Source organism: Zonotrichia leucophrys, chromosome 2, assembly GCF_028769735.1.
Source record: "Zonotrichia leucophrys gambelii isolate GWCS_2022_RI chromosome 2, RI_Zleu_2.0, whole genome shotgun sequence".
Taxonomy (NCBI): Eukaryota; Metazoa; Chordata; class Aves; order Passeriformes; family Passerellidae; genus Zonotrichia; species Zonotrichia leucophrys.
In genome coordinates this window covers 9,816,604-9,842,099 of record NC_088171.1, presented here as the reverse complement: position 1 = coordinate 9,842,099, position 25,496 = coordinate 9,816,604, and the positions used below count along the sequence as shown (strand labels likewise).

The following is a 25,496-nucleotide window of genomic DNA, read 5'->3' as shown; positions in this document are numbered from 1 at the left end:
CTTCTATACCTTCTAGAGGCACATTAAATCGTTATGTGATGAAAGTACTGATTTAGTGAGGCTAGTTTTAAAGTAAGATGCATGTTTTGAATTCTTATCTTAGTCTGATTGCTGGCTGAAAAAGGTGAAACTATTTTAGAATGAAAGAAATCTGTATCATCCTCTTTACATATCAAGAAGGTTTCCAGCTGTGGCCTGAAACAAATGCAGTACAAAAAAAGATACAAATGATCAATATATATCTGTCTGTAAAGTATCGATTATTTTAAAGTTTGTTTAAATGGTTTTGTGGCATTGTGAGATTTTAAAGTGAGGAGGAGGAAATTACAGACAATTTTATTTTAAAAACATTTTTGAAGGGGTTAAAAAAAAAGATTATTCTTAAATTCCACTATAATTTTTTTTACCCCACTTCTTTTCAAAATGATAAATAACCCTATTCTGTGTAAACCCTAGATTCATTTCTCTAAATAATTCTAAGCCGGTTTTAAAAGTAGTTTTAATTATGTTGCAAAATGAAAAAAGGGAAGAAAAACGTTATTTGTTTCTCTATATGCAAGCTATTCTTAAAAGAGAAGACAACATCATTATCCATGAATGGGAAACCTTTTTATTTGATATGTAATTTAAAAAATAATCCTTGAATTGAATGTATCATCTCATCTTTGCACAGTTTAGACAAAGGCCTTTTTTGTTGACAAAATTTACATGTCAATACAGTTGCTTATAAATATTTCTGTGAAATAAACATAACCCTTCACAAAAAGAGCAGTTTACTCTTCATTTAGTAATTTTATATGCTAGCAAAAAGACAATGAAAGTTGTATGCAAATATAACATCAATGTACAGCATAATAATAACAGTTTTTAGTGATTATATTGCTTGGTATTAATTCATAGGAGCCTTTTTGTTCAGTCATGGGCTGTGTTTGGAACAGAGATATGCCAGACCAGAACATCTCTGCTTGTTTGCTGTTTGTGAGAGACATCCACAAATCCTTTAGTTGAGGATGTGCTTGATTCTTGTATCCTACTCTGGGGCTCGTCTAAATTATTAAGTGATCATGCTGACAGTGAAGATTCTCTGTTTTCCTCTGTTTCTGTACCTGTGCTCTGTGTGTGCACTGTCTGCAGCACAGGTTGGACTTGCATTCTATCTTCAGGAAAAAAAATAAAAGGAGAAAACAGACCTAGAAAAGAGGAAGGAGAAGGGACTGAAAAAAAAAAGTGAAGGAAAAATGAAATAGAAAAGAGGGAAAGAGAAAGGAAAATAAAAACAAAATTTTAAAAAAAGGAAAAGGGAAGAAAGAAGACAAAGGAAAGCTGGAAGGAAAGAAAGAAGGAAAATGAAAGTAATGCACATATTTGCAATGAAGCTTTTATAAATGTGCATTTGGAGGGACGACTTCTCCATCCAAAATATTCCTGGAAAAACAGATTTGCTTTGAATTTTCCCTGCCTTTTCTTCATTACTGTTGTTCAGATGCAACTTTTATGATTGTTTCAGCAATGCAGTGCTTTAATGGCTTTAGCTACTTGGCAAAGTGAAAAAAGACATGGGGTTGAGAACACAAATAGGTTTCAGTATATGTGACTTTAGTAGGTCTGTGCTGCTTCAGTGTTAAATATCAAATCTTAAATAGATGGGTGTTCTGCAAGCACCACTCAGTGCTCCTTCAGTGGATCTAAAAGTTTGCCACAAAAGCAGTTGAATATGGTACCGGGAGCAAGGAGAGATTTTGGGGATGACCTGAATTGAAATTGCAGGAAATTCTTTAATATTTCATGGACGCCTGCAAAATATGGTGCCAGTTTATTCAGGGATTTGAAAGCAGCTGCAGAGTAAAAGTGTCTAATGAAAATGAAATAAATTTCCTGTGAATGGAATAAATTTTGATTGTGTGTCTGAGTGCAGTAATTATACATGTCACGCAGTAATTAGGCAGTCACAATGTGGCCACGGTGTCTTTCTTTGTCTGCAGATGGTCTGGGAGAACGGCTGTGTCGTTATTGTCATGCTGACACCCCTCGTGGAAAACGGAGTCAAGCAGTGCTACCACTATTGGCCGGACGAAGGGTCAAACCTCTACCACATCTACGAGGTACCTGCACAAAATTTCTGGTTGCAAACGTGACAGTAAGTGCTGATTCCATCCAGGGCAGAAGGATGCTGGAGATGTTTTAACCCAGAGGTCGAGCTGCGGACTCTGAATTACTCCTGATGTGCCTTCGAGTAGTTCTGCGTTTGCAAAAAAAATTGGAGTGCAGCTTTAACAGCAAGGTGGTTTCCACCAAGCATAGTAAATAATGAGTGAAATATTGCAGTATTAAAAATGAAAATAATGTTTGCATTTTGAATGGTTTTGCAAGCGTTTGATATATGAAAGCGTGTATTTATGTTTTATAGGAAAATAGTATTTTTGGAACTAGTGGATTTTGCCTTAGGATAGCCATATGTAAATCTTTGTAGAAAAAAACCTCTATATTGCTGTAGTAATTAATCTTATCTATATTTATCTCATGCCTCAGTCACAACAACAAATATATATTTTTATTTTCTGCTTTGCATTTCTAGCCCAAAATATCATATCACAAGTTATGTTGCAATGCAACATTGACAATGACTGTCAGATTTTTCCAGTGGTCCAGCTGTGTAGAGGAAGAAAATAATACCACAATGCCAAACACAAAGAAATGTGGAGAAACTGTGAAGAAATGCTGTTATTTAAACTAAAACGGGAATAAAGTCATTTTCTGAAAAGATGAGCTCTGCAAAGAAACTGCATTTTTTAATGCTTATTTTTCTTCATAGCAAAAGAAACTGAATTTTTACTTCTCTTGTGAATTCAACTCAGATTTTTAAGACCTCTGAGAGTGGGCTGGGCAATGCATTTGTGGACATTTTTGAAAAGAAAGGAACTGCCAGTCTAACACATTTTCAATACAAAATATCTTTTGTATTCACATAATGTTATAAAAATTTAATTCAGTGAATTTTTCTTTTGCATGAAAATTGTCAAGATTTTTCTTATGTTTTCAATGGAAGAGCAATGGCAGCTAACCCCTTTCTGACAGCTACATTGATTGCTAAATGAATTTTTTTTTTCCCCTCCATACTAGCCAATTTGCTAATAAAAATAAAATTTTCATGCAATTCCTTCATCCCAGAAATCTTACACGTGCAATCCCGGAGATGTGACTTGCAACCAGAATTGCTGATCTCCGTTTGTTCCCTCCTGTGGGTGTGTAGGTAAATCTTGTCTCTGAGCACATCTGGTGCGAGGATTTCCTCGTGAGGAGCTTCTACCTGAAGAACCTGCAGACCAACGAGACCCGCACAGTGACCCAGTTCCACTTCCTCAGCTGGAACGACCAGAGGGCTCCTGCTTCCACCAGATCCCTTCTGGATTTCCGCAGGTAAAGCACAAAGTATGGCGCTTCTTCTAAGATGACACGGATCTGGGGAACTAGGGCTTTTTTTCTTCCTTTAAAGAATTTTGGGTTGAAAGGGGGCTCCTCAGCCTGTGATGCCACAATGCTAGACTAAGAGAAATATCTTCACTAGGTTGATGTTTTTAGTGTTGCCTTACACAGAGATGGTGGCTGGGTTTAAGACATATTCATTTTGCATTTAGTGATCAATACCTTTTCTCCCTTTGTATAATCTCAGTGCTTCTGTATTTCTTTGTTTTTCAAGTATTTATTCATTTCTGCAACTTCCAGGCTTTTTGTGTAGCTCCCCCAAGATCCTTATATCGGGACTCTCACAAGTAAATTAGGAGGTGTGAGCTTTAAAAAAAGAATCACAATGGAGTCATATGGCGATAGCATCATTCCCATGGTACCATTTGCTCATAAGGATCCAACAGCGACGTCTGCAGACCTTTGGCTGCAGGAAGGTGGAAGCTTGAGGAAGCAGGCGAAAATGTTGACATAGCATACCCTTTGGAACTTTAAAGAAAGTCAGTGTGGCTTTAAAATACAAATATACAAAGGCAAAAGCTGTGAAAGTCCTCGCCACTTTTTCTAATGTTTGCTGTGCCTATCTAAATTTTAATTTGAAAATTAAAGCCATGCATGATAAATACTGGAGCGAAATAATCTTCATTTGATTGCAAACCGTGCCCAGTGCATCACGTGTAGGTGTTAGCGTGTAACAGCTAATCCGCAGCGACGCGCTTATGACTAATGAAAAGAATCTCCAGGAGGTTTGGGGAGTTGGTGCTCCATCCACCAGCGGCCTGTGGGATCACATGTTGTTCTCTCTGCTCTACAATATTATCTACAACCCCCCAAAGTGATTATACGGGGCTCAGCGCTCAAAAGATCCAAAGTTTTTTCTTTCAAGGATGCTGGGAGCTTTGACTGATGCCAGTCAAAGTCGTGCATCTGCACCCGAGGGGAGGAGCTGGCATACAGCCAACAGGAGCTGGTTGCACAGTTGTCTGTTGGCAAAATCCTACCCTTAAAAATTTAGGGCTAAATGCCACCCTTCATCTACTCACTATTCTTGTACATATTGCAAGGCTTTTCAAAGCAGAGAGATATCTCACACGGTGCAGGTCAGGTAATGGAGTGCAGCTGCTCTGAGTCACTTGGAGGTATGGCTAGGTGAGGATGTAAGGATATACTACAGAGTCACAACACAAAAGCAGTAGTGGAGCAAGGAAGCACAGCCATGCGATGGAGTTGAAATTGTAATTGAATTTTCAAGGTTTTCTTCTCTGGGTTCAACTTTAATATGATTTTTATAGGTTGATTTCCCTTTGCTTGTGGTACCGAGGAAGTTGCCTGTAGTGAATTTTTGTAGTGACAATTGTGACTCGGTTCCATTAAGCTGTGTGAGGCTGCAGCACAGAGCCAGTGCAGCATCCAGCTTTGCTCTTTTCAAAGTTAGTGGGAAATCTGCTAGCAATTCTAACTAGAGCATAAATGAGCCTGTACAGCCACGACATCTGAAGCTCAGAGCACCTCGCCTCTGACTTGTTTCAGTAAGGATTGAGGTCCCTGCATGAGCTACAGGATTAGATCTGCAGTAAGTCACAGTTCACACTGCCAGGAAAGAGCCTCTTAGAGTGACATTGTGTAAGGGTTAAATAGCCGTGTGGAAGAAGTGTTGTGCAATACTTTGAAAAAGAAAAATGATAACTAGATGAGAAAAGTAGCAGAGCTGCCATTCTTTGTATTTTAAGCCAGTATGGGAATGAACCTGTTAAGATTTAATTGAATTCTGAGTGTTCATTTCACATGTATTCACAGTCCAGTGTAGGGTACTGTAATCATTTGCTACGTGCAGATTTTGTACAATGAACTCATAGTACTGAATGCATAGTAAAATTCCGCCTGAAAAGGAATTTTGGCATGCACAATAGCCTGGTCTATGAATCTCAGTTTTCTTGGTCATCTGATCTTTGGGTTGTTTTTTCTTTTTCGTTCTTTTTTAATGACAAAAAAACTAATGCACTATCGCTAAAATAATGTATTTGGAATTCATTTATACAATCCATGTTTTGCACCTGAAGCTTTCTATTGAAAGTACAGACTCTGCTGGATTACAACAGCTGAGTCATAAAGCCCCCAGAAAAATGTCTGACAGTGCTACCATACTCTTAGTAGGGTAGTGCTAGGAGGGGCTGCTCTCATTTCTTTTAATCTTATCTATGTTTTTATGTGCATTCAGTGTGTTTGTATATATATATGGATATGTGTGTATATTTATATATTCACATACATATATGAAATTAAGCATATACATAACCAACCCTCTATTTTTTTATAATTCATCACCAAGAAAAATTGGATTCCCAAAATTACCTTGCCCAGAGTCTGTGGAAATATGGACCTAAACATTTTTATTAAAGTAAATTTTGCAAGTCTCTTTGAAAACTGAAAGCTTACATTTCTCTTACTCCATATCAGACAGTGATTTAGATGATTTTGCATCTAGCAGATACATTATACCCTGCTGAATAATCTATCATACTTCCGTAATGTAGGAATAAATTGCCAAAAAGACATTATTCTATATACTTTACAAATCTGTACAAAAGACAGTCCCTGAGAGGTGAGGCTACTACGGAAACCACTGGTCAGTTTTAAATGCTTCTGGAGTCCTAATTTCATTTTGAACAATAGACCAATCATTATTGCTCTGGACTAGCTTGTTAGTCATGCACTGATATGTGTCATTAAATATTTCTTAAGCCCAGAGGGAGCACATTTACACTTTAAAGAGGGACTGCTAAGCTAAAAGATAATTAGCATCACATGTGAGGGCTTTGCTTAAAATATATATCTATTATGCTATCACTTCTCGCTGTGTGCAATGGCATTTACTAACACTGCTCACTTTAAAAATGGACAAATTCTTATTTTGCCAGCTAATTAGCGGTTGCCAGTGTCATTTTTGTGATGTTGCAGCTAGTAATATGAGCCCAGTTGCATAGTCACAAAAGTGATCATTGGAAACTGTGACTCTGCTGCAGGGACAATGTGGGAAACCCCTTTTCTGAGCCTCTAACGACCTCTGACCTTTGCTTGCTGATGGTTTGCATGATGATTTCTTTTTCACTCAATGAGCCAAGGGTTGGTTTGTATTACTAATCATTCTTTCTAAGTTAATTCTTCCTGTATATGTATATATTTATATATATAATATATATTTTCTTCAACATTCAAGAACTTTGCTTACTGAAGAATTTTCAGCTCACTCTCATTAGCCAGAACTAAGAATGAAAAGAGATGTTGCTGCACTTCTAAATATTTTCATAAGCTATATATAGACTAAGCTATGAACCAGCTGGATTGAAACCCTTTGTTTTAATGTGTTTTCTGAATTGTGTGATAATGAAAATGTTTGAAACGCCTTCAATAAAACTGACAAACATAAGGTGTCTTTCCCTAACATGTGTCTCTGGCTGTCTGATTTACTGAGAGGTCTGATAGATTTAGATCCAGTTTGCCATTGAAATTATATTAGGACTTTGGTAGAGGGCTAGTCACAACATGCAAATATCATGTTAGTGGTGCCACGCAAGGAACAAAGGAACCACACAAGCAGAAACAGAAACGGTAAATACCCCTCTGTAGTGATTGGCTTTTATTTAATACTTGAAATGGAAAAACAACTCTTTACTAATGCACTTGATGGGGGTGAGGGGAGAGTGACCAGCTGCGAGTTGGGGAATGCAGGCTGACTGTATCAGATGTTGGTACAGACATTTCAAATACAATTTACTGTACAATAAAAAAAAAAAAAAAGCCCCACCAAACCAGGTTTTGTATCATATAGAAGGAGCTGATCCCCAGGATATGACCATCAGGAATTGAATGGTTCCTTCATGTGAAAACTCTTCTGTAGCCCAAGTTGTTGAAGTTTTGTTTGGTACTGCCTGCATATAGATATATTTATGGACATATAAATGGTCCATTTAACTTCTGAGGTCATGTGCTTCTCAATGACTTACCACTCATTTAATGAGAACATTGTTCTACTGCATTAATTACTTATATCCAGGGAATATAAATAGAGACAGAATGTCTCTGCAAGTATGATTTACATAATTAAGCAAGAGAGTAAGAATTGTGAAAAGTCTCTGAATTCAAATGTTTAAAGGGAATCCCAACAAGAACTTAATATTGGTCTCAAGTTTGGTTAGAATCTTAAGTCACAAAAATAAGAATATGAAAACATGGTTTCATGGGATATCATCAATACCTCCATAGACCATTTGGGTTGAGTTCCAGGTATCCCAACACCCTGTCAGAAGTTTAGGCATCTTCAGGCTATACTGTAAGCAGTGTTTAAAGATATGTGCATGTTTTCACAGCACAGATGTTAGTGAATAGATGAACAGCCAAGAACTAAATGATTCAGTAGGTTAGTTATGCTTTAAAATTCATAATAACATCACACCACTGTTAAATTTTAGCAGCTCCCTTTAGTTTAGTTATCAGGATCCTGTATAACACTTACACTGAGCTGGGGACTATTAGAGCACCCTTTGGAAGCTGCCTTATGAAATTATTTTATAGGAGACCTTCTAGCTCCAGTAAACTCAAACTCATCAAATAATTTGAATGAAAGGTTTTGATTTCTTGCAGCAATGCTTTACCATTTTAGCCTTTATTCATCTTGCCTTGTTAACATATGTGTGCATATTTTATGGATTTTTGGCCTGTAACGTTCTTGACATGCAAAATATATCCTAGAGCTAAAGAGAGGGCTTGGGATTTTGGTGTTTGTAAGGCAATTTAAATAGATTTAAACCAATTTTGTGGGCTCTATTCTTAGACTGAGTATCTTGGTTTGCTTCAGCACTAGTTAATTCCTTCATTGAATTTACACATCAGCTAACCTGTTCTGTGGTTATATTCTATTGATTGATTGCACCTATATTCTCTTGCCACTGAAAATGTTTAACCAGGAGACTGTCGAAGACAACAATGTGTAAATATTAAACATATAACACTTTTGCAATAGAACTAAAGCAGTAGAGCCAAAGCTTTCTGATGGGTTTAGTTATTTTTACTATAATAAGATTACATTTTAGAATTTTTAAGAAGCGTTTCAGGAGATTTGGCATTTGCCTTTCTGGGAAGAAGTGGTGTTACAGATCAGCAGACATTGTACAAAGTGTAGTGGAATAGCCTTTTTTAATTTTGTATTCAGTTTGATGACCCTTGAGAAAGCTCATGAACTCAAAGCTTGCCTCAAAATCAAGGCATCTCAAGATAATCTTAGTTTTGGAGCTAAGAAATGAACCATTTGAGAAAATAGCTCATTTGTTTTGCCCAAACAACAGTAATAATGGAATGTTTTCTGGGATTTCTTAGGCAGCAAACCAGAATCAAACTTTAGAGAAGATTGTCTACCTAATTGCTTTTATATTAGGAAACTATCAACATGAGTATTCCTTCAAAGACAGTAATATTTGCATTTTCTTATTGCTTATTTTTGACAGTTGGTGAAAGAAACAGTAAATAATATGCTTAATTAATTTCTTGTGTCTGTTTTATTTCAGAAAAGTAAACAAGTGCTACAGGGGTCGCTCTTGTCCAGTAGTTGTTCATTGCAGGCAAGTACAATTTCTAAAATAGCTTTAGACAGATCTGTATGTGTAAGAATTTAATATAGATATAAACAAAGTGGGCAAATTAAAGCCTTACATGAATCGCTAAACAGTGTGGTAGCCTAAAAGTTTTAAGTGTAATTCAATTGAGTTTTAATGCTATTTAATACTTAGGATGTGTTTTTATCATAAAATTATTCTTCCATATGATGTTTTAGATGTTGAGCCATGACTTAACAATGTATGGCCACACTTTCTAGTATAAGCAGCACTTCAATTACATACATCTCCTTCAAAATTGTAGATGTTCTTTGCATGCCCTCCCAATTTAGTCTGCTTTATTTTATTAACACTCAATTATGTTTTATTTCTTCTTTACTTGTTTTTAGCAATCAGGGCAGGAAGAGGGCAATGTCAGGGAGTGGAAACCTGCCCAGAGATTGAGTAATTCTTTAAGCACAGACTATTTTTAGGCCTGACAATGTGATAGATGCACACGAAAGCTGCCAGGCAGTTCATTGGAAAAGTTTACCATAATAACGTTAATGTTGGGGTTTGCCATTGAGGGTTCTGAGTTATTTATCAAAAATATCCTTGTAGATAATGAAGACAGAAAAAGAGCCCTGCTAAGTGGCAGCATGTTTGCCATGTGGCACTTCACTGTGGATGGGGCTGAGGAGGGAGGGGATGTGTCTCTCACGTGTGGCTCAGCCGAGTGAGGATGCAAGGAGCTGAATGCTCCAGAGGGGGCTGCTCTGCATTGCCTTCAGGAAATGCAAGAAAGGAACAATTTGATGCACAATGAAGAGCCTTCAAATTTCTTGCTATTTCCTTACTGTGATGGATGGAAATATCTACCATGAGCTCAGGAGTTTTTGTTTTTTATTGAGCCTGATTGCCGTCTTGTCTCTCATTATTCAGCTTAACTAATAAGATTGTGTCTTTGTTCCCTTCATAGACAGAGGAAAAAAAATTATTATCACTAGCTCCTTTTCTCTAAACAGTGATCTTGTAACTGAAAGAAAAAAATCTCTGTCTACAGAAATTAAGTTTCATAGCCTGACTGTAAACAGAATGCAGTAATGTGTTTCATGCTGTTCTATTATTTTTTTTCTTTCATTAATTCTTTTACACAAATTGAGCTATCAATAAAAATAATGGCTTAATTAATAAAACTACATACCAGCCTAATGGGTCACACATGCACCTTTGTAAAAATTTTGGGGAGGAAAAGAAAAAAAGCTTTTACTTAAAGTCTTAATTATGTTTGCTAACAGCAGCTCTAAAAGAGCATCACACTGGCAATTACACGTTGCTCTCTGAAAGGGACACAAGCTGCATTCAGATTAGGGAGCTTTGCCCCTCCCGAGGCTTGGTCTCACATCTCTGAGGAAGGGCTGTGGATACACAAAAGTAAAGCTATTTCTTAAAATTACAAGATAATAGTTCTTTCTGGTCATTGTTTCTAGGGAAGAATTGAAGGGAAAGGGACAGAGAAAAAACAAACCACTCATATGTAGTGAAGAAAGATTGCAGTCCTCAGTAGTTAAATATTTGTTCTTGAGCAGATCTCTGCATTCCCTGTCACCACTGTGCTCAAATGCAATCTGCAGCATTTTTGACTGTTTTGGATAATGTTCTAGTCAAACTTACTCTTGAGTTCTTCATCTCATATATAAGTGACTGCAAGGTCACTATATGTACACTTTTTTAATTGAAATGGTATCCTGGTTTAGGGTTTTCCATTGTTGTTCAAAATGTTTCTCTTGCATGAACACAACTTGGCTTAAAAAAATCAAAACAAAGCCCTGTTATCCATGCAGGGTAGTAGTTAATCTTCCACAACCAGCTTGTGTTTATTCAGTGCAAGCTTTCTCTCCTCTCTCAGTACCCTCCTTTAACCCCTCATTCTCTCCTCTCCCACCATGTGTAACGCTGTAACATTAAGGGCAGGTACCTTCATGTTAAGTCTAGATGCACACTGATAGGCTTTATTTTTTCTTTTTCCTTTTCTGTTGGCAGCGATGGTGCGGGAAGAAGTGGAACCTACATTCTAATTGACATGGTTCTCAATAAAATGGCCAAAGGTGAGAATCGAAAGGCTTGTTACTTCCTCACTACTGAAATATGTGCTTGTGTTGCCATGACAACAGTGGGGGAGCAATATTCACAGAAAATCTGAGAATAAATTAGAGGCAAATTGTACTCTTTCCTGAATGTTCTGTAGTTTTTATTTTCATACCAAACGCAAATGCTTTGTGAATGAGAGGTGTGTTTGTGCTGTTGAGAAGTAGTTGAATTTTTAAATTTATCATTTAAAATAGTTATTGCAGTTTTTATAAGAGATGCCTTGGGGCTGTACAGCCATAATTTAGTGGTTACAGGAGCTAGGTCCTGGGCTGTGTCATGGCTGTTGCCCAGGTGGGTGTTACCTGCCCCACCATGACAGTCAGATGTGCTTATTTTCCTTTTTGGAGCTGCCCATTGCCACCAACACATGTAGAAGTGGTGGTGCCAGACAGGACCTCGTCTCTAGCACAGATTTGTTTCTTACAAGGAAAAAGACTGTAGTGAACAGGACAGAGAACTGAAAATAAATCTCCGTTGCCAGTTCTGGCACTGTCTATTTAATATTGAACAATGTATTTAACTTTCCTGTTTCTTAGAAGTCTCATCTGTGATACGTAATTTTATGACATGGGAAATAATCTGTCAACTAAACATAAATTTGTTTGTTAAAATGAACAATCTAGAGATACTCTAGAGATTGGGATCATTCCTTTTTTTTTCTTGATTGGTAAATTGTTCATGGTGGGAAGTACTTGAGATACTCGGAAATAATCTTTGTTGGAGCTGAACAAAATTTTAATGCTGATACTCTCTTCAGAAGGAAATAATCTTTGTTAGAACTGAACAAAATTTTAATGCTGATACTGTCTTCAGAAGGAAGGAGGGTGAGAGTGAGCATGTAAAACTGACCAAATAAACAAAAAGAAATTTGCCTTTATTGATTCTTAACCTGAGTTCTTAAGCCGCATCTGGCATTATGCACACACGTGTATTTAATGAAAAAGGATTAGGTGTAAAAACATACTAATTTATAGAGAGAAACAATATTTAGTTCTTTGAATTCTAATCACTTTACAGCATTTATTTAATATCTTTTAACACTGACATATTTTTATATGTAGTTTAAAAATACTCTCCATGCTTTGCAGTCATCTGCTGTTGCATCCTGAATATTCCAGCCCTCTGGGACATGGTGGTATCCGGTCTCTTTAGAAAGAAGATTTTAGCTTTTTTTTCTCTCCAGATTTTGTTAACATGTCTCATCAAACATGGACTGAATTTTCTGCCCGCAAGCATCATGTGGAACTTGCCACTGATGCTAAAAGAAGTTGTATGTTTGCCTTCTCCTTTGCGCTGTACTGAAAATAAATTTTTCAGTGGGATGAGATTAGTTTTTCATGCTCGTTGGAAAATAGGTTTTTGCTCTGTGAAGGAATATGGAGATATTTCCAATGCTTGTTACTTGCCACGTGACAATCTAGAACTTTAAAAATAGAAGCAATGGTGCATCGTAAAATTAATGTGGACCTTTGTTAAGTGTTTGTTCACTCATTTCAGCTATCAGCAGTGAGAAGCCATAATGAAAACTAGATTTAAACTATATGCAATTTATTGGCATATAGAAGTAAATGAGGAGTATTTGCTAGCTCGAGGCTTTCAGCCACTTAAGGGAGGGTTGACTTTGTTGTAAAAGCACTGAAGAATGCCATTTATTGACTCCATTGTACCATGTAATGTCAAATTCCATTTTAAGTGTGGGCTTAGCGCTGCACAATGCCAGACAAGTCATGTGAAACTGGCCAGAGAAAGGCGTCACAGGGCTTTTTGGAGATCGGTCACCCCCATTTTGTTCTTGACCTGCTCCCCTCTGCCCGTGGGGGTGTGCGACGCGAAATCCCCTGACCTGGTGCTTTGGCTGGAGTTTAAATGAAAGATCAAAGGGCAGAGCGGGCATCTCAGCCCTGCTGAGGTGGGCCTTTCCCAGGCTGTCACACTGTGCGGCCGCCAAAGGTTTTGTTCGGGCGGGAGCCGCGGCCCAGCCTGTGCGGCCGGGGCCCTCTTTGTCTGGCCTGAGAAGCTGGAGGCCCAGGTTGAGGATCCAATGTTCATCAAATGATCAAAGGCCTGAAGCCCTGGACATGAAATCTTTCTTTCCATTTCCTTTTCTTAGAGAATGAATTGCACGAGTGGCAAAGAATGCCCTTTCCAAAGCTTTTATGTGCAGTGCGAGGGCTAACTTCAGAGTCCTTCAGCGCTGAACATAAAAATGTAAGTGCACTTTCAATCTGGGCCCAGCTGCAGGGCCAGCATCGAGGAACCCTTCTTTCAAAAAGGCTTTTAAGGATTAAGGCCTTCAGTCTTTCAAAAAAAAAAAAAAAGCAAAAAAAAAAAACCCAACCAAAAAAAAAACCACCACGGACTTTTAAGAATAAACTTAGAATAATTTGAGTTTCTTGTTCCATGGTCTGGTTTATTAGAAAGTAGACAATAATGCATTTTTAAATCAAAGTAAATAGAGGGGTACTTAGTTTGAGCAGTGGGAAAGTAGAAAGCAATCAATAAATACCTTGGCTCTTTAGTGGGGTCTTTAATAGGTTGGGCAAAGGAGCTCCTTTTTCATGTAATGATTTACTTCCCTGCATTCTCTTAGACAGTTAACTGTAAATGCCTTTGTCATTTACAATTTCTTCTACTGCTCATTGAATTAGTGCTAACACTTAGTCTATTAAACGTGTTATAAATTCATATCTTCTACTACCCTGCTGTTGCCAACCCTCATATTATTTTAGATGCTGAAAACACCAACAAGGGACCTGTTCCTAAAAGCTAAAGCAGGGGAAAAGAAATCAAGTTGGGGAGGATTTTGTGTTTGACATGTGCCACATCAATTTGACAGCCCCAACCCCTTTGAGGAAGGGAATTTTGAGGAATGAAAATTTAAAGAAGCAAAGCATCTCAGCTCAGGGCACTTGCAGGACAGTAAAAGTTGGTAATGAGGGCAGAAATGCTCCCATGGTGTACTTGGGGGATTGAGCTGGTGAAAGATGTGCAGGAGCTCATAGGGGCACTGGGACAGATTTGCTGTTGGGGGAGGTTCTTAATGAATTTCACTGTCCTCAGTGCAGTAAATGCAATGACTGCGTCTGTGCACTTATTCCCAACATCCACATGAAATAATCTGAGATGCTGGAATAGGCAGAGAGCAGTAGTGTGTATCCTGTGCTATCATTCCTGTGTCATGTCAGCTGGAAGTTTCAATGCAAAGTAGGTCCTTTTGTTTCATTGTTCCAATAATTAATGTAGCTATTTATCATGTCGTTTATTACTATATTATTCTAAGCAACAGCTTCATATGCTGTTGCCTAGAAAGTTTAGACAAGTTGATCCTTGAGGTCCCATTGCAACCTGGTGTTCTGTGATTCTGTGATATGCAGAGACCATGATCCTGTATCCATCAAGGCAAAAAGAAAAATGAAACAGTGTTAAATCTTGCCTTACAGTAACGCATTTTAATGCCATTTAACATGTTTCAACTATGGTACCTATTTAACTATGTTAACTGTTTGTACATGGGTGTTGAAGTTTTAAGACAGTTACCAAATCACCTCTCATTTCAGCAGCCATCTTAAGACAAGCTTTAGTTTTGAGTTAAAAGCTGAGAAGTGATTTCGATCAGCCCATGTGCATTTTCATGATTTAAAAAAATACAGAAAATGATAATGGATTGTTTTTGTACATAACAATGCTAGCTGGATTTTTCATAGGGACTGTTTCTCTGAGGCTGATTTCTAAGTTCCTGATGTATTTACAAGTTTTATCCTTTGTTACTAGGGAAGATAAGATGATTTAGATTTAGTCTACTTGATATTTCTTCCTCACCTCAAACTCACACTAATGCTGAGCTGATCAGATTTTTTTTCTTTTTGTGAGATCTAGAGAAAAGTTGAGAATTTTCTCATTTCATGTCTTTCCCGCAGGCTTATTATAGTGACTAAAAAGTGTGATATATTGCAAGACATTTTTATTGAGTGTTTTTGGCACACAAACACACACACACAAAAAAAAAAAAAAAAAAAAAAAGAGAGAGATTATGAGTCTTCCCACTTCCATTTTTCTGAACTGTGAGGCTTGGATAGTGTAGATAATAGTTTGATTTTTAGATATTCATTCAGCCAGCAGCTGCTTAGGGTTTGCTGACCATCCATTTTCTTGTGTTTGAACTAGCTGAAACGAGATGAGTCAAAGGGAAGGCGAATATGAATTTTAAAATCCTTTTAAAGTATTGATTTCCAGATTCTAAAACCCGGCAAAAAAAGATTCAATTTAGCAAAGCTGAACCAACGTTTTATTCTCCTGCATTCAAAAGCTTGGATTATAATTGATGAGCACACACACTCTGGCCAGGGCTGGCTCTGGAGGTTATCTCCCCAAGTCCTTTCCTTGCCCCTGCTACCCTATTGTCTGAGGGTCTTGTGAGTCAGCTCCTGAGCAGATGCAGTTTATACCGTGACATTTTAAGGCAAAACAAAAGATTCCTTAATTCGCCTTCTGACTCATCGTGATCAAATGATTTGGGCTAATCTGAACCCTTGCTGAGGTTTTGCTTATCTGCTGTTTGGATTTAACAATCATAATGAAGTTGTGGGGTTAGCTCCTCTCTGAAAAGATTTTATGAAAGGAAATGCTTGCCCATACTTGTGTTAAAATGGATTCAATCTGCTTATTTTTGAGTCCTTATGCAAAGTCTGAGAAAATTCTATTGTTCTGTTGTTTTGATACAAGTCTAGAGCTGACTATTTCTGACATGCTTTTGGTGAATGAGGGAATATTTCCTCAGCCAGGATCAAGCTTCTCCCATGACAACAAAATTTACCATACTGCTTTCCTTCGGAGGTTGAGAGAATATATAGTGTAAATGGGAGATTTCTTTTTTCCTTTTTTTTAAGGTAATAATCGTTAGAAGGTCAAAAAGTGGGATTAGAAATAGTGGTATTCTGGAAAAAGATTTACAGCAGAAAAATTCAGGACATAATAATTGTTTTTAGGGTCTAAGTTTGAATTAATTACATGGCTGGTCTTTGAGATTTGGGTGAGACAGATTATTATCTCTAGGAACACAGAAGAAAAAATACAGAGCCAAAAATTGGGGTTTGTTTTGTTTACTGTTGTGCTGTCCACAAGACTGCCTCAGTTCTCAGCAGCAGTACTGCCAGCCATGTAAATGTGAAATGCTGCTGTTTCAATTTCCAAAGGAAGCTGCTCGTGTCCATGTAAACATATCGTATGTTATAGGGCTGGTTTTTCCAATGAGCTGCATTTATGTATTGTAACTTTTATGTAATGAGTTACCCTGGAAACACAATTAGGCAAATAGTGCTCGTTCTTGCAGCCTTTCCCAGCAGATAATTAATCACTATGAGAGCTGGGCCCCCAGCTACATGCACGAGTGTATAGGGAATGTATAGGATAGTTTTTCACGGTCCAGCCTGAGGTGCTCAGCAAATTCTTACTATTTAGAAAAAGCTGTTTAAAATAGTGTTTATTTCCTTTGAAAAACACATTTGGACATCTGATGCTTTAAAGTTTTTTGCATGTTATTGCCTGTATGGAGTCATCGATTAATAGTTCATAAAAGGAAGATAAAAATATAGCATGTTCTACAAGCTTCTGTTCGGAAATGAATTAGTGACCATGGAGAAGGTGTTCTTGGTTGATGTTTCCCACTGTATGTTTTATGGTCTGCATTTTTAGGTGGTTTCCTCTACAGAATATAAAAATTTCAAGCAAAAAGCAAACATGATACTGATACAATTTCTTTACCTTTTTTTTTATAATATATATCTATATATATAATTTATTGGTCATGGATTACCCTAACTGAGCCATATTTCTTGAGTTACTTGCTATTCTGAAGATTTTATTGGAAACTACTTGGGAGTAGGGAAAGTTATGGTAGAAAGCAATCCTAATTATCCAGGGTTAGGGTCAAATGAATTGTGAAGAAAGACTGATCAGGCATGGGCTATTCCCTGGGAGAGGGAGCACGAAGGGGGGTCCCCATAGAGTGCTGGAAGACCCTGAAAGAAATGTATTGATGTCAGTAAGCAGCTTGAGATAGTGACTAATTTGAAAACAAGAGGTCATTGACTGAAACCAAGGAGGAGACAAGCAGATAAGGAATTTGTGTGGCGTTTTTCCCACCATGGGTAGGTTAGGATATGGAAAAGTGGAAAAGCTGGGTCATAGAAGCACTGTGCTGCTGCTTTGAAAGCAGCTGGGCACATGTTTGGAAAAGGAAGTTTATATGCAGTGAGTAAAACTATTTCTTTTTCAGTAGCTAATCTCATGCAGCAGAGGACTGTCCAATTGACCAGTGGTAGTCTTCTGGCTGTAAAGGGTACAGTTTGGTGGCTAAAGTGTGGTTATTCCACAGTTTCTAGAGCTGGATCAGTTTAGTCACTTTTAAGGATAAACTCTGTTTAAAGAGTGAATCCATAACAGTTGCATCTTTTATTCAGGTCACTCCATGTACTGTCTTGTGAGAGCTTTACCACCTACGTGCAACGTAAAATGAATCTAATGCAAAATTGAGTTCTTACAATTTAATAGATTTATGTAGGCGAGCTACTTCTGTGTCTCCTGGAAAGAAAATGCATATTTTCCAAAGGGGACTTCTAGATTTTTTTTAAGGCCAAATGAGACATGTACTCATAAATGTCATTTTTGCAATAAGCATCTTAACTTTGTTTGTGTTTGATTCATCACGTGGAGATCAAATGCCTTTCAGGTAATGTACCAAGAGTTTCTGGAAGAGATACTAAAAGCAGCAAATTGTGTAAAACTCCATGGGAGCTGATCCTGGGCAACATCTATTAGCAGGAAGTAACAGCACATTCACAATACTTGCTCTGTATGTGCTTTGTCTATATGTGTGTGTCTGCATATGCACATGTAAGTTGAATTTAGATGCATGCACTGGTATTTTCTACAGTGACAATAGGTGATTATGGGATGTTTTACCCCATATGGAATAAAATGCATTAGCATCCATTTCTATAGCAGTTCTTATGTAGTAATTTAGGCATATTCATTTTACTTTTAAGTTCTGGAGAGGGTGGAGGAAATGTAATTGTAAAAGAGAAACAATTCCTATCGTGTATAGAATGTGATGTGACAATTCTCACACACAGTGGAAGTGAGGAAGGATTGGTCCTCAAATTAGCATCCATTTGCATTCAGTTACAGTGAGTGGTTTCTGCATGTTTTTTTCTGCATTGACAAAGGATATTAACTTAAAAACTGACATGTCAGCAGTGAATTTCTATCCCTGCAAGGCTGTTAAAATCAGTGTAAAACTTAGAAGCATTATTTTCCTGTACAATTTTTTAAAATATTAGATTGTACCTGTCTTTCATCTGCAGTGTCACCTTCCTTTGGATTGTGTACTGACGAAGCCATATCACATTTGTACATTTATTACATGCAGTTCTTAAAGTATTAATACAAAATGTGTAAACAGTAACATGTTATGTAATGCATATATGTAATGTATACTCTATGTGCATGACTGTCACTATAGTTTTAATTGCTTCACTTTTATTACTTTAAGCACTCCCTTCTCCACTTACATGCTTGCTTTTCCCATTGGGTACTTTTGTTGAAGTTGTTTTGGTTTGGTTTTCTTTTTAATAAAGGTAATGAATTTTTAATTTGGGTTGTTAGGTGCATAGAAGCACAAACATATTTTGTCTGAAATTACAGACAGTTCACTGACTCGGACATAGGCTGGGTCCATCCCTAGCTACACACACACGCACACAGATTTTGTTCATCTCAGAGAGTGAATAAGCTTATAATGAAAATGCCAACCTGAATACATTAATCTTTTTTGTTATCTTTAAAAGTGTACCCCTCACTAGGATTTTGCTGATGCTTTTCTCTTTCCACGAAAAGTGTCAAATGATCCTCCTGGCCAAGAGCAGAGCTACAGCAGCAGACATCTGGATAGCTGCAAATGAAAATTGCTTTTATTTTTGTAGTTTCTAGCTGATGGTCAGGCCTCTTTTTTATCTCTAATACTTAAAAGCATTTTTTATTTAGTGAGCACTTAGAGAATGCAAGTTGAAGGAAGAAAATACTCTTGCTTCTTTGCAGCAGAGCACTTTACAAACAGCAGTTACTCATAGGATACATTTTTCACTTCCATGGCCTTCACTACACTGTAGTGCTGGTTTATCTTTTCATTGTGGTTCCATGTTGCCTTTCTTCTGTCATTTCCCCCAAAATCACCAATGTGGAGATAAGGGAAATAGGGAAGGCTACAGACACAAAGCACAGATCTCAAACACCGTAAGCTTTAGATTGTAGCATTTGTGAATCCAGAAGTGAAGAGCAGAAACTCAGCTCCTTTCAGCCCAAGTTCATTCCAGCTAACTTTAGGCACATAAAACATCCAGTGTTAAGCATCTCACCTAACCTAGTTGTCTGGGTCTCCTCTGTCATCAAGGAGACCGATACACACCTCTGGAGGATAATTCTCAGGCAAATGAATTGCCCATCTGAGCTTACCCTCTCTCTCTTAGCTGTTGAGAGAGGAGATGACTAACTCCAATTCCAACTTCAAGGATGGCTGGAGTAGATGAGATGAGGTTGGGCCTTTGAGACTAAGCTAGTTAGTAAATATTACCGGTTTGCTATTAAAACTAATGGTCAGTGAAGAAGTGGTGTTACACTCCCCCTAGTTATGACCCTTTTCTCTTTAATCAGATTGAGTTTGCCCCTCATATGGTGTGATTAAATGTTTTGCTGCAACATTAAGTACTCAATGGGGCAAACACTTGCTGGGGCAGCTACATGAGCCTTCCTTTAGAAGCTCTCAGTGGGAAGCTGGAGGCATGTAGGGCTTTAGGAGATTTGCAAATCTTCAGCATATCTGTGCTATGTCCAGCTACATTAGACATTGGAACCAGCATGGCTGTGACAGTGTAATAGTCCATGAGTGCTGATTTACCCTCCTAACTCCCCAGAGAGCCCACTTCTATCTCTATACACTATATCTATGGCAGACAGAAGTGTGGATGGGTATGTTTGTATGTTAGGTTCCTGACAGACCGGGATCTATTTACTGTCTGTCCTTTGGTCTCTCTTAGTTCGCTATCCCCTTGCCGTGGCAAAGCTGAATGCAGAACAGGGCCAGCAAATGCAGTGCCAAAGAAAGCCTCTTTGTGAGTTTCAGATGGGGAGGGAAGGAAGGCAGCCCAAAGCCGCTGCGCGTTTGCTCTGACCGTGACGCGCCACATTAGGCATGAGTCATGCAGCCATCACCCAAACATGACAAACACTTGTGTTCTTCCTAAACACAGGCACTCTGTGATGAGACAGCTTAGTGTCCTCACTGGCACTGTGTTGTTTCTCCTTATTTTCTTCCTCAAGTGTGTTTTTGCTGTTTCACATTATGACACGTGTATCTTGCGGTGCCTGGGAATACTGAGCCGTGCAGGATCCGAGGCTAAAGGCTGCGATCAGCAGCATCCTGCAAACACTAATTGGCTCTTTTTCAGCTTCTAGCAACAGCAGCATAAAGAAGTGTAGTAGGCACTGTTCCTTCAAGATTTTAACAAGCTGATTTTTAATCTTAGCTAACAAGTCCCTTTGCCCTTCAAGGCCTAATTCAAAATCTATACAATATAATAAATATAAAAAAGATGCATTAGGCAGGTAATATCTGACTAGAATGAAGGTGAATACTTTCTGCAACAAAAAGAAAGGTGTTTGACAGGTCATATCTGTATTGCTCTTAGTACTCCATTTTTCTCTGTTGGGATAAATGCTTATTCCCACACTGATCATCATAATTTCCTGAAGGAGAAATGGTAAAGGTGCTAATAACCCCCCCTTTACAGCTGCTCAGCACAACTCCTACCTCATATATTCAGTATTGTGATGACTTTATGGTCAAGAAGAACAGAAAGAGAGCTGAGAAAGGTGCAAAAGGAAAAAAAAAAAAAAAAAAAAGAGGATCTATCTAGGTCTTCACCTCTCTGGTGTCCAAGTACCTTATAATCATTAATGGATTTGCTTTCATAACAACTCATTAGGTAGGGGGGGAAAGGGTTCCTTTTATAAATGATGGTGTGAAACATAGGGTGAATTTAATGATTTAGCCCAAGTGGCTAAATCATTTAGCAGGAAGTTAAAATCTCAGTCTGCAAGAGAACTGAAATCTATCTAAGCATAGCCCCTAATGACCAAGCCATCCTTTAGGAATCACAGTAACAAATTTATAGCCATTCTACAGAGTTATAATCATATCTTTTTGAGGTATATCTGGAAGTTTTTCCCAACTAGAAAAATCCTTTTTAATTTAATATTTATGAGCAAAATGCATTTGCGAAACATTCACAAAGAAAATTCTTCAGTTTGGGGTATTTAAAAGGAAACCCCCCACAAATAACTGCTTTGATGAAGTATTTAAACATCATTTTATTTTTTATAAATACACAGGAAATTCAGAGCATCTAGAATCTAAAATATTCCTTTTAAGACAGAGCTTTAATATAAAATTCTATCAGCCTCACAGAATCTACACTGCACTTTTCATTAGTACTGAATAAAATAGAACATTTGACTTTGCTTTCAGTGTATGTTGAAGCCTGTTACATAAAAATCTCAAAGATTACCTTAATTAAGCTAAAACTTCTCATGCATTTATGTAAAAATGGTGATTGTTCTTATAACTGAAAAGAAAACAACCCAGCACATTTTCAGATACACAAACTCTATAGTTTGCTGAACCTGAAAAAAACTTTTTAATGATATGTCTTCATTTTTTCTTCCCAGCTGATCCATTTAAAGATGTTATTCCTCTTGACAAACATTGTCATATTCCTGTGCCATCACAGTGACAGCAGTACAGCTACAATGTGGAAGGGACCATCCTCCACAGAGTGTTTCTCATGTGTCTTGTGCTTAGCAAAATAGGACCCCTGCCATGTCTAGGGGAATGAGAAGAGGAGGGAAGCTTTCATTATTATAGTCATAAAACTAACATTCGGTAATTCAGGGTGATTTTAAATATTGTGAGCTGCTGGTCACCTCATGGAGCCTATTGCAGCAGAATTAGGCCGGGTCATTATTTATTGCATAGAAAAGAAAGAAAAGGGGAATTTACCCATGTTTTTATGACATGGTGGATATTGCACTTACACAACTGTCTAAGGGCAAACACTTTAACCCCTTGAGATCTGCTAATCAGGAGCACCAGCTGTTAAGTGCCAGCGTGCATCCAGCATTCATGCCTGCAGGGAGAGAAAGGCTTGCAGAGGATATGACCCTAAACTTCAGAAACCTCCTCTCTCCTTGGGGGCAAAATATCATTCAGCTTGCATCTTCTCCTGTTTTCTTTTAGTTTATCCAGTTAATGTTCCTGATGTGAGTTGTTGTGCACTCACTGTGAATGCTTCAAGCCTTTAGGAAGATGATAGTTAATTACTGAAGTTAAAATCTGGCTTGCGCTGGTGTGGAAGTGCTTTCAGAGGTATTTACTCAGCCAGCTCACTGAGCTGCTAGGGGCAGGGGAAGGCTGGCAGTATCTGGCTTGCAGTGAATTACTGAAAATGTATGTTCTGTTTAAAAAAAAAAATAGCACATTGCACAGTCATTTTTCCCAATACTGTTGGTACAGTATTAGCTCAGTCTTGCACTGTTACATTTGTATGTTCATTTAAAACAAGCAATGAAATCTGTTGTGAAAAAGCCCGTCACAAACACAACCCAAATTTATTCCTTGCAAAGTAAAATACAGTCAAAAGGTGAAAAGACCATTCCTTATTTTTTAAATGCTTCTTTTATCCCTTTCTTTAGCTTCTGAAACCTGTGGCAGACACATATATATTGGTGGGAAGAAAAGATAGAAAATACTGTATTTTTGACATATTTTGTTTTCTTTTCCAAATGTCATTTGCTCTCCAGCTTAGTATTTTTAACCCTTCCTGTAGATTATTTGTTATATGACAATAAATGGACATCTGCATCTATTACTGAGCTTAATAGTTTAGAAGCCTAAGCAAAACATTTCCAATAATTGGATATCATTGGGATCAGTGGATCAAGCTCTTCTAGCTTTTGCTCTAAACCACTGCATCAAATTCAGTTTGCATGGGTTTTCCAGATAAGCAGTGTTTCAAATGCCTTTGCAGTGTGTGGATATTTTGCAGCCATCTCAGTAAGAGCATGATTTGACCCTAATGTCCTTAGATACAATATTCCTCTTTCCTGATGTCATGTAGCATGTGCTGTATTTTTTGTCACCTGAACTGGCTCAAAAGCATAAATAAATTGTTATTGGGTACTATAGAATGTAATGCCATATTGTCATTCTCCCAAATGAAAGAGGAAGCCTCAGCATGGCAAAGAAAGTGTTGAATTTGTGTCAGATTTCAGCAAAATAATTCCAAAGAGAGGTGAAAGTTCATGCTGCACTTAAACAGTGAGCTCTTCTCACCTGTGAAGGCAGGTTGGGTTCAGACCTCCCTTTGTGCCTTGAAAATCTCTTTCTTTGTCTGTGTCTGTCACCAGAAAACTTTTTACAGACTATTACACACGCCAGTGGTAGTCAGCTGAATTTACATAATCCAGCAGCAGAGTATCCTAAACTTGAATAGAAAAAAAGCCCTCATCACAAAATGAGATTTAATAGAGGACTAGCAATATATATTTAAACTCATTTGTTTTAGCCACAATAAGGGAATAGATGCAGAACATGTAGATGCAGAGGAGGAAGAGGAGGAAGAGAGGCTTACACATGCAGAGAGAGAACAAGTCATGCTGGCTTTTTCCTATGCCATTGATTTCATCTCCTGTCCTGTGAATTTTCTTGTTCCAAGGTGTTTTTCTTCTGAAACAGTGTCCTGTCTTTGCAGCCCTAAGTTTCATTGATCAGTCTCTCCAGGCACTCACATATTTCCCATCACCATAGTATCCAAGGCATTCAGAGGTGGAAAAAATGCTGTAGCAAACCAATCCTTGTCTCTGCTTTGGATTGCCTCTAATGCCTTGGCATCTCAACAAGACACTTGATTTGCTCTGCTTTTCCTTAAAGTTACCTATGGTTGAGGACAACTGAAATGCTTTTGGATGACCTGATGATCACAACACATGGGCTAGGGACACTAGTGAGTAAAGACTGATGTTTTAGGGACTTTACTGACAGAACACTTCAGAACAAGCTTCCCCTTAAGCACACCAGCCCAGGACTGTTCTGATGTTCCAGTCCATGCATATGCTTTGGTGTTTTGCTAAATCAGGATTTTTTAATCAAGTGTTGTTCATACTATTAGTCATGTCATTCCCTTAATGATGATAAAAAAGCAAACATCAGTTCACTAGTAAATGCTGCAGTCTGCATCACAGAAATGGAGGAATTAACTCTTTCAACAGTAAACTCAAAAGCCTGTCAGGCCACTAAAGAGTGTAACAATGTCTTATCATAAACCTTTTCTCTTTTTGTTCAGAGGGTAGAGTATTTTCAAATAAAGACCATCCCTCAGTGGTGGGGGGACAGAGATGTTACACTCATGGGTTCTTGAGCTGCCAGCTGCAGTGGAGGATCTCTGGGTTCATCCTTGCAGCATACACCTGGGAAGCTCAGAACTGTGCACAGCCTTGTCCATGGACAGCAGTGTCTTAAATATTTCTCAAATCTTAATTTCTGAAAGGAGAATTCCTCTTACTTTGAACCAAGATGTTGCTGGAAGTTTTTGTTTCCTGGTAATCAAATGAGGCTACATGAGAGGCTGTAAAGCATGTGCAGCACTCACATAGCTCTGCTTCCATCCACAGCTGTGGTGGAACAGGAAAACCCCACAAAATTGCACATGGTGTGTGTGAGATTAAACACTGAAGAGAGCTACTGTGTTTTACCAGTGTTAGGGTTTGTGAAGAGGGTACCTTTAGTGATGCTTTCTAGAGGAATTGCCACTGCAAAACCTGCAACAGATTTAAGGTATAATTACTGTCAGTGTTATCAGACTTTACGGTGTATGTAAGTATTGCTTTGCTCTGTTGTAAGGAGATTTGGGGGGTTTAATTTTCAAATAAAACCTTCTATTTTTTTTCAAAGCTCATGCCTGTAAATCCTGGGGAGGGGTGGGGAGCAAAAGGCATGCAATGTCCCAACCCATAGTAATTAGCAAAACTGTCTGTAAGACACCATTTCTAAATTGTCACTAGTATATTTACTGAAAGAATTCATTCATTTTCTAATACAGCTGAAGAACATATTTTCATTTATTTGAAGAACATATTCCAAATAAATTATTCTTGTAGAGCTGTTGCTATTTTTAAATATAATTTCAT

The 25,496-nt window shown here is 37.9% G+C and overlaps 1 protein-coding gene across 1 annotated transcript in view; it reads left to right on the top strand.

Moving 5' to 3' along the window:
- PTPRN2 (protein tyrosine phosphatase receptor type N2) overlaps window positions 1–25,496 on the top strand; it is a 634,908-nt gene that overhangs the window by 598,326 nt on the left and 11,086 nt on the right. Inside the window, exons 18-21 of the mRNA XM_064703906.1 lie at window positions 1,983–2,102; window positions 3,251–3,417; window positions 9,024–9,077; window positions 11,094–11,158. Coding sequence (XP_064559976.1) covers window positions 1,983–2,102; window positions 3,251–3,417; window positions 9,024–9,077; window positions 11,094–11,158 — 406 coding nt within the window. The remainder of the gene's footprint in view (window positions 1–1,982; window positions 2,103–3,250; window positions 3,418–9,023; window positions 9,078–11,093; window positions 11,159–25,496) is intronic.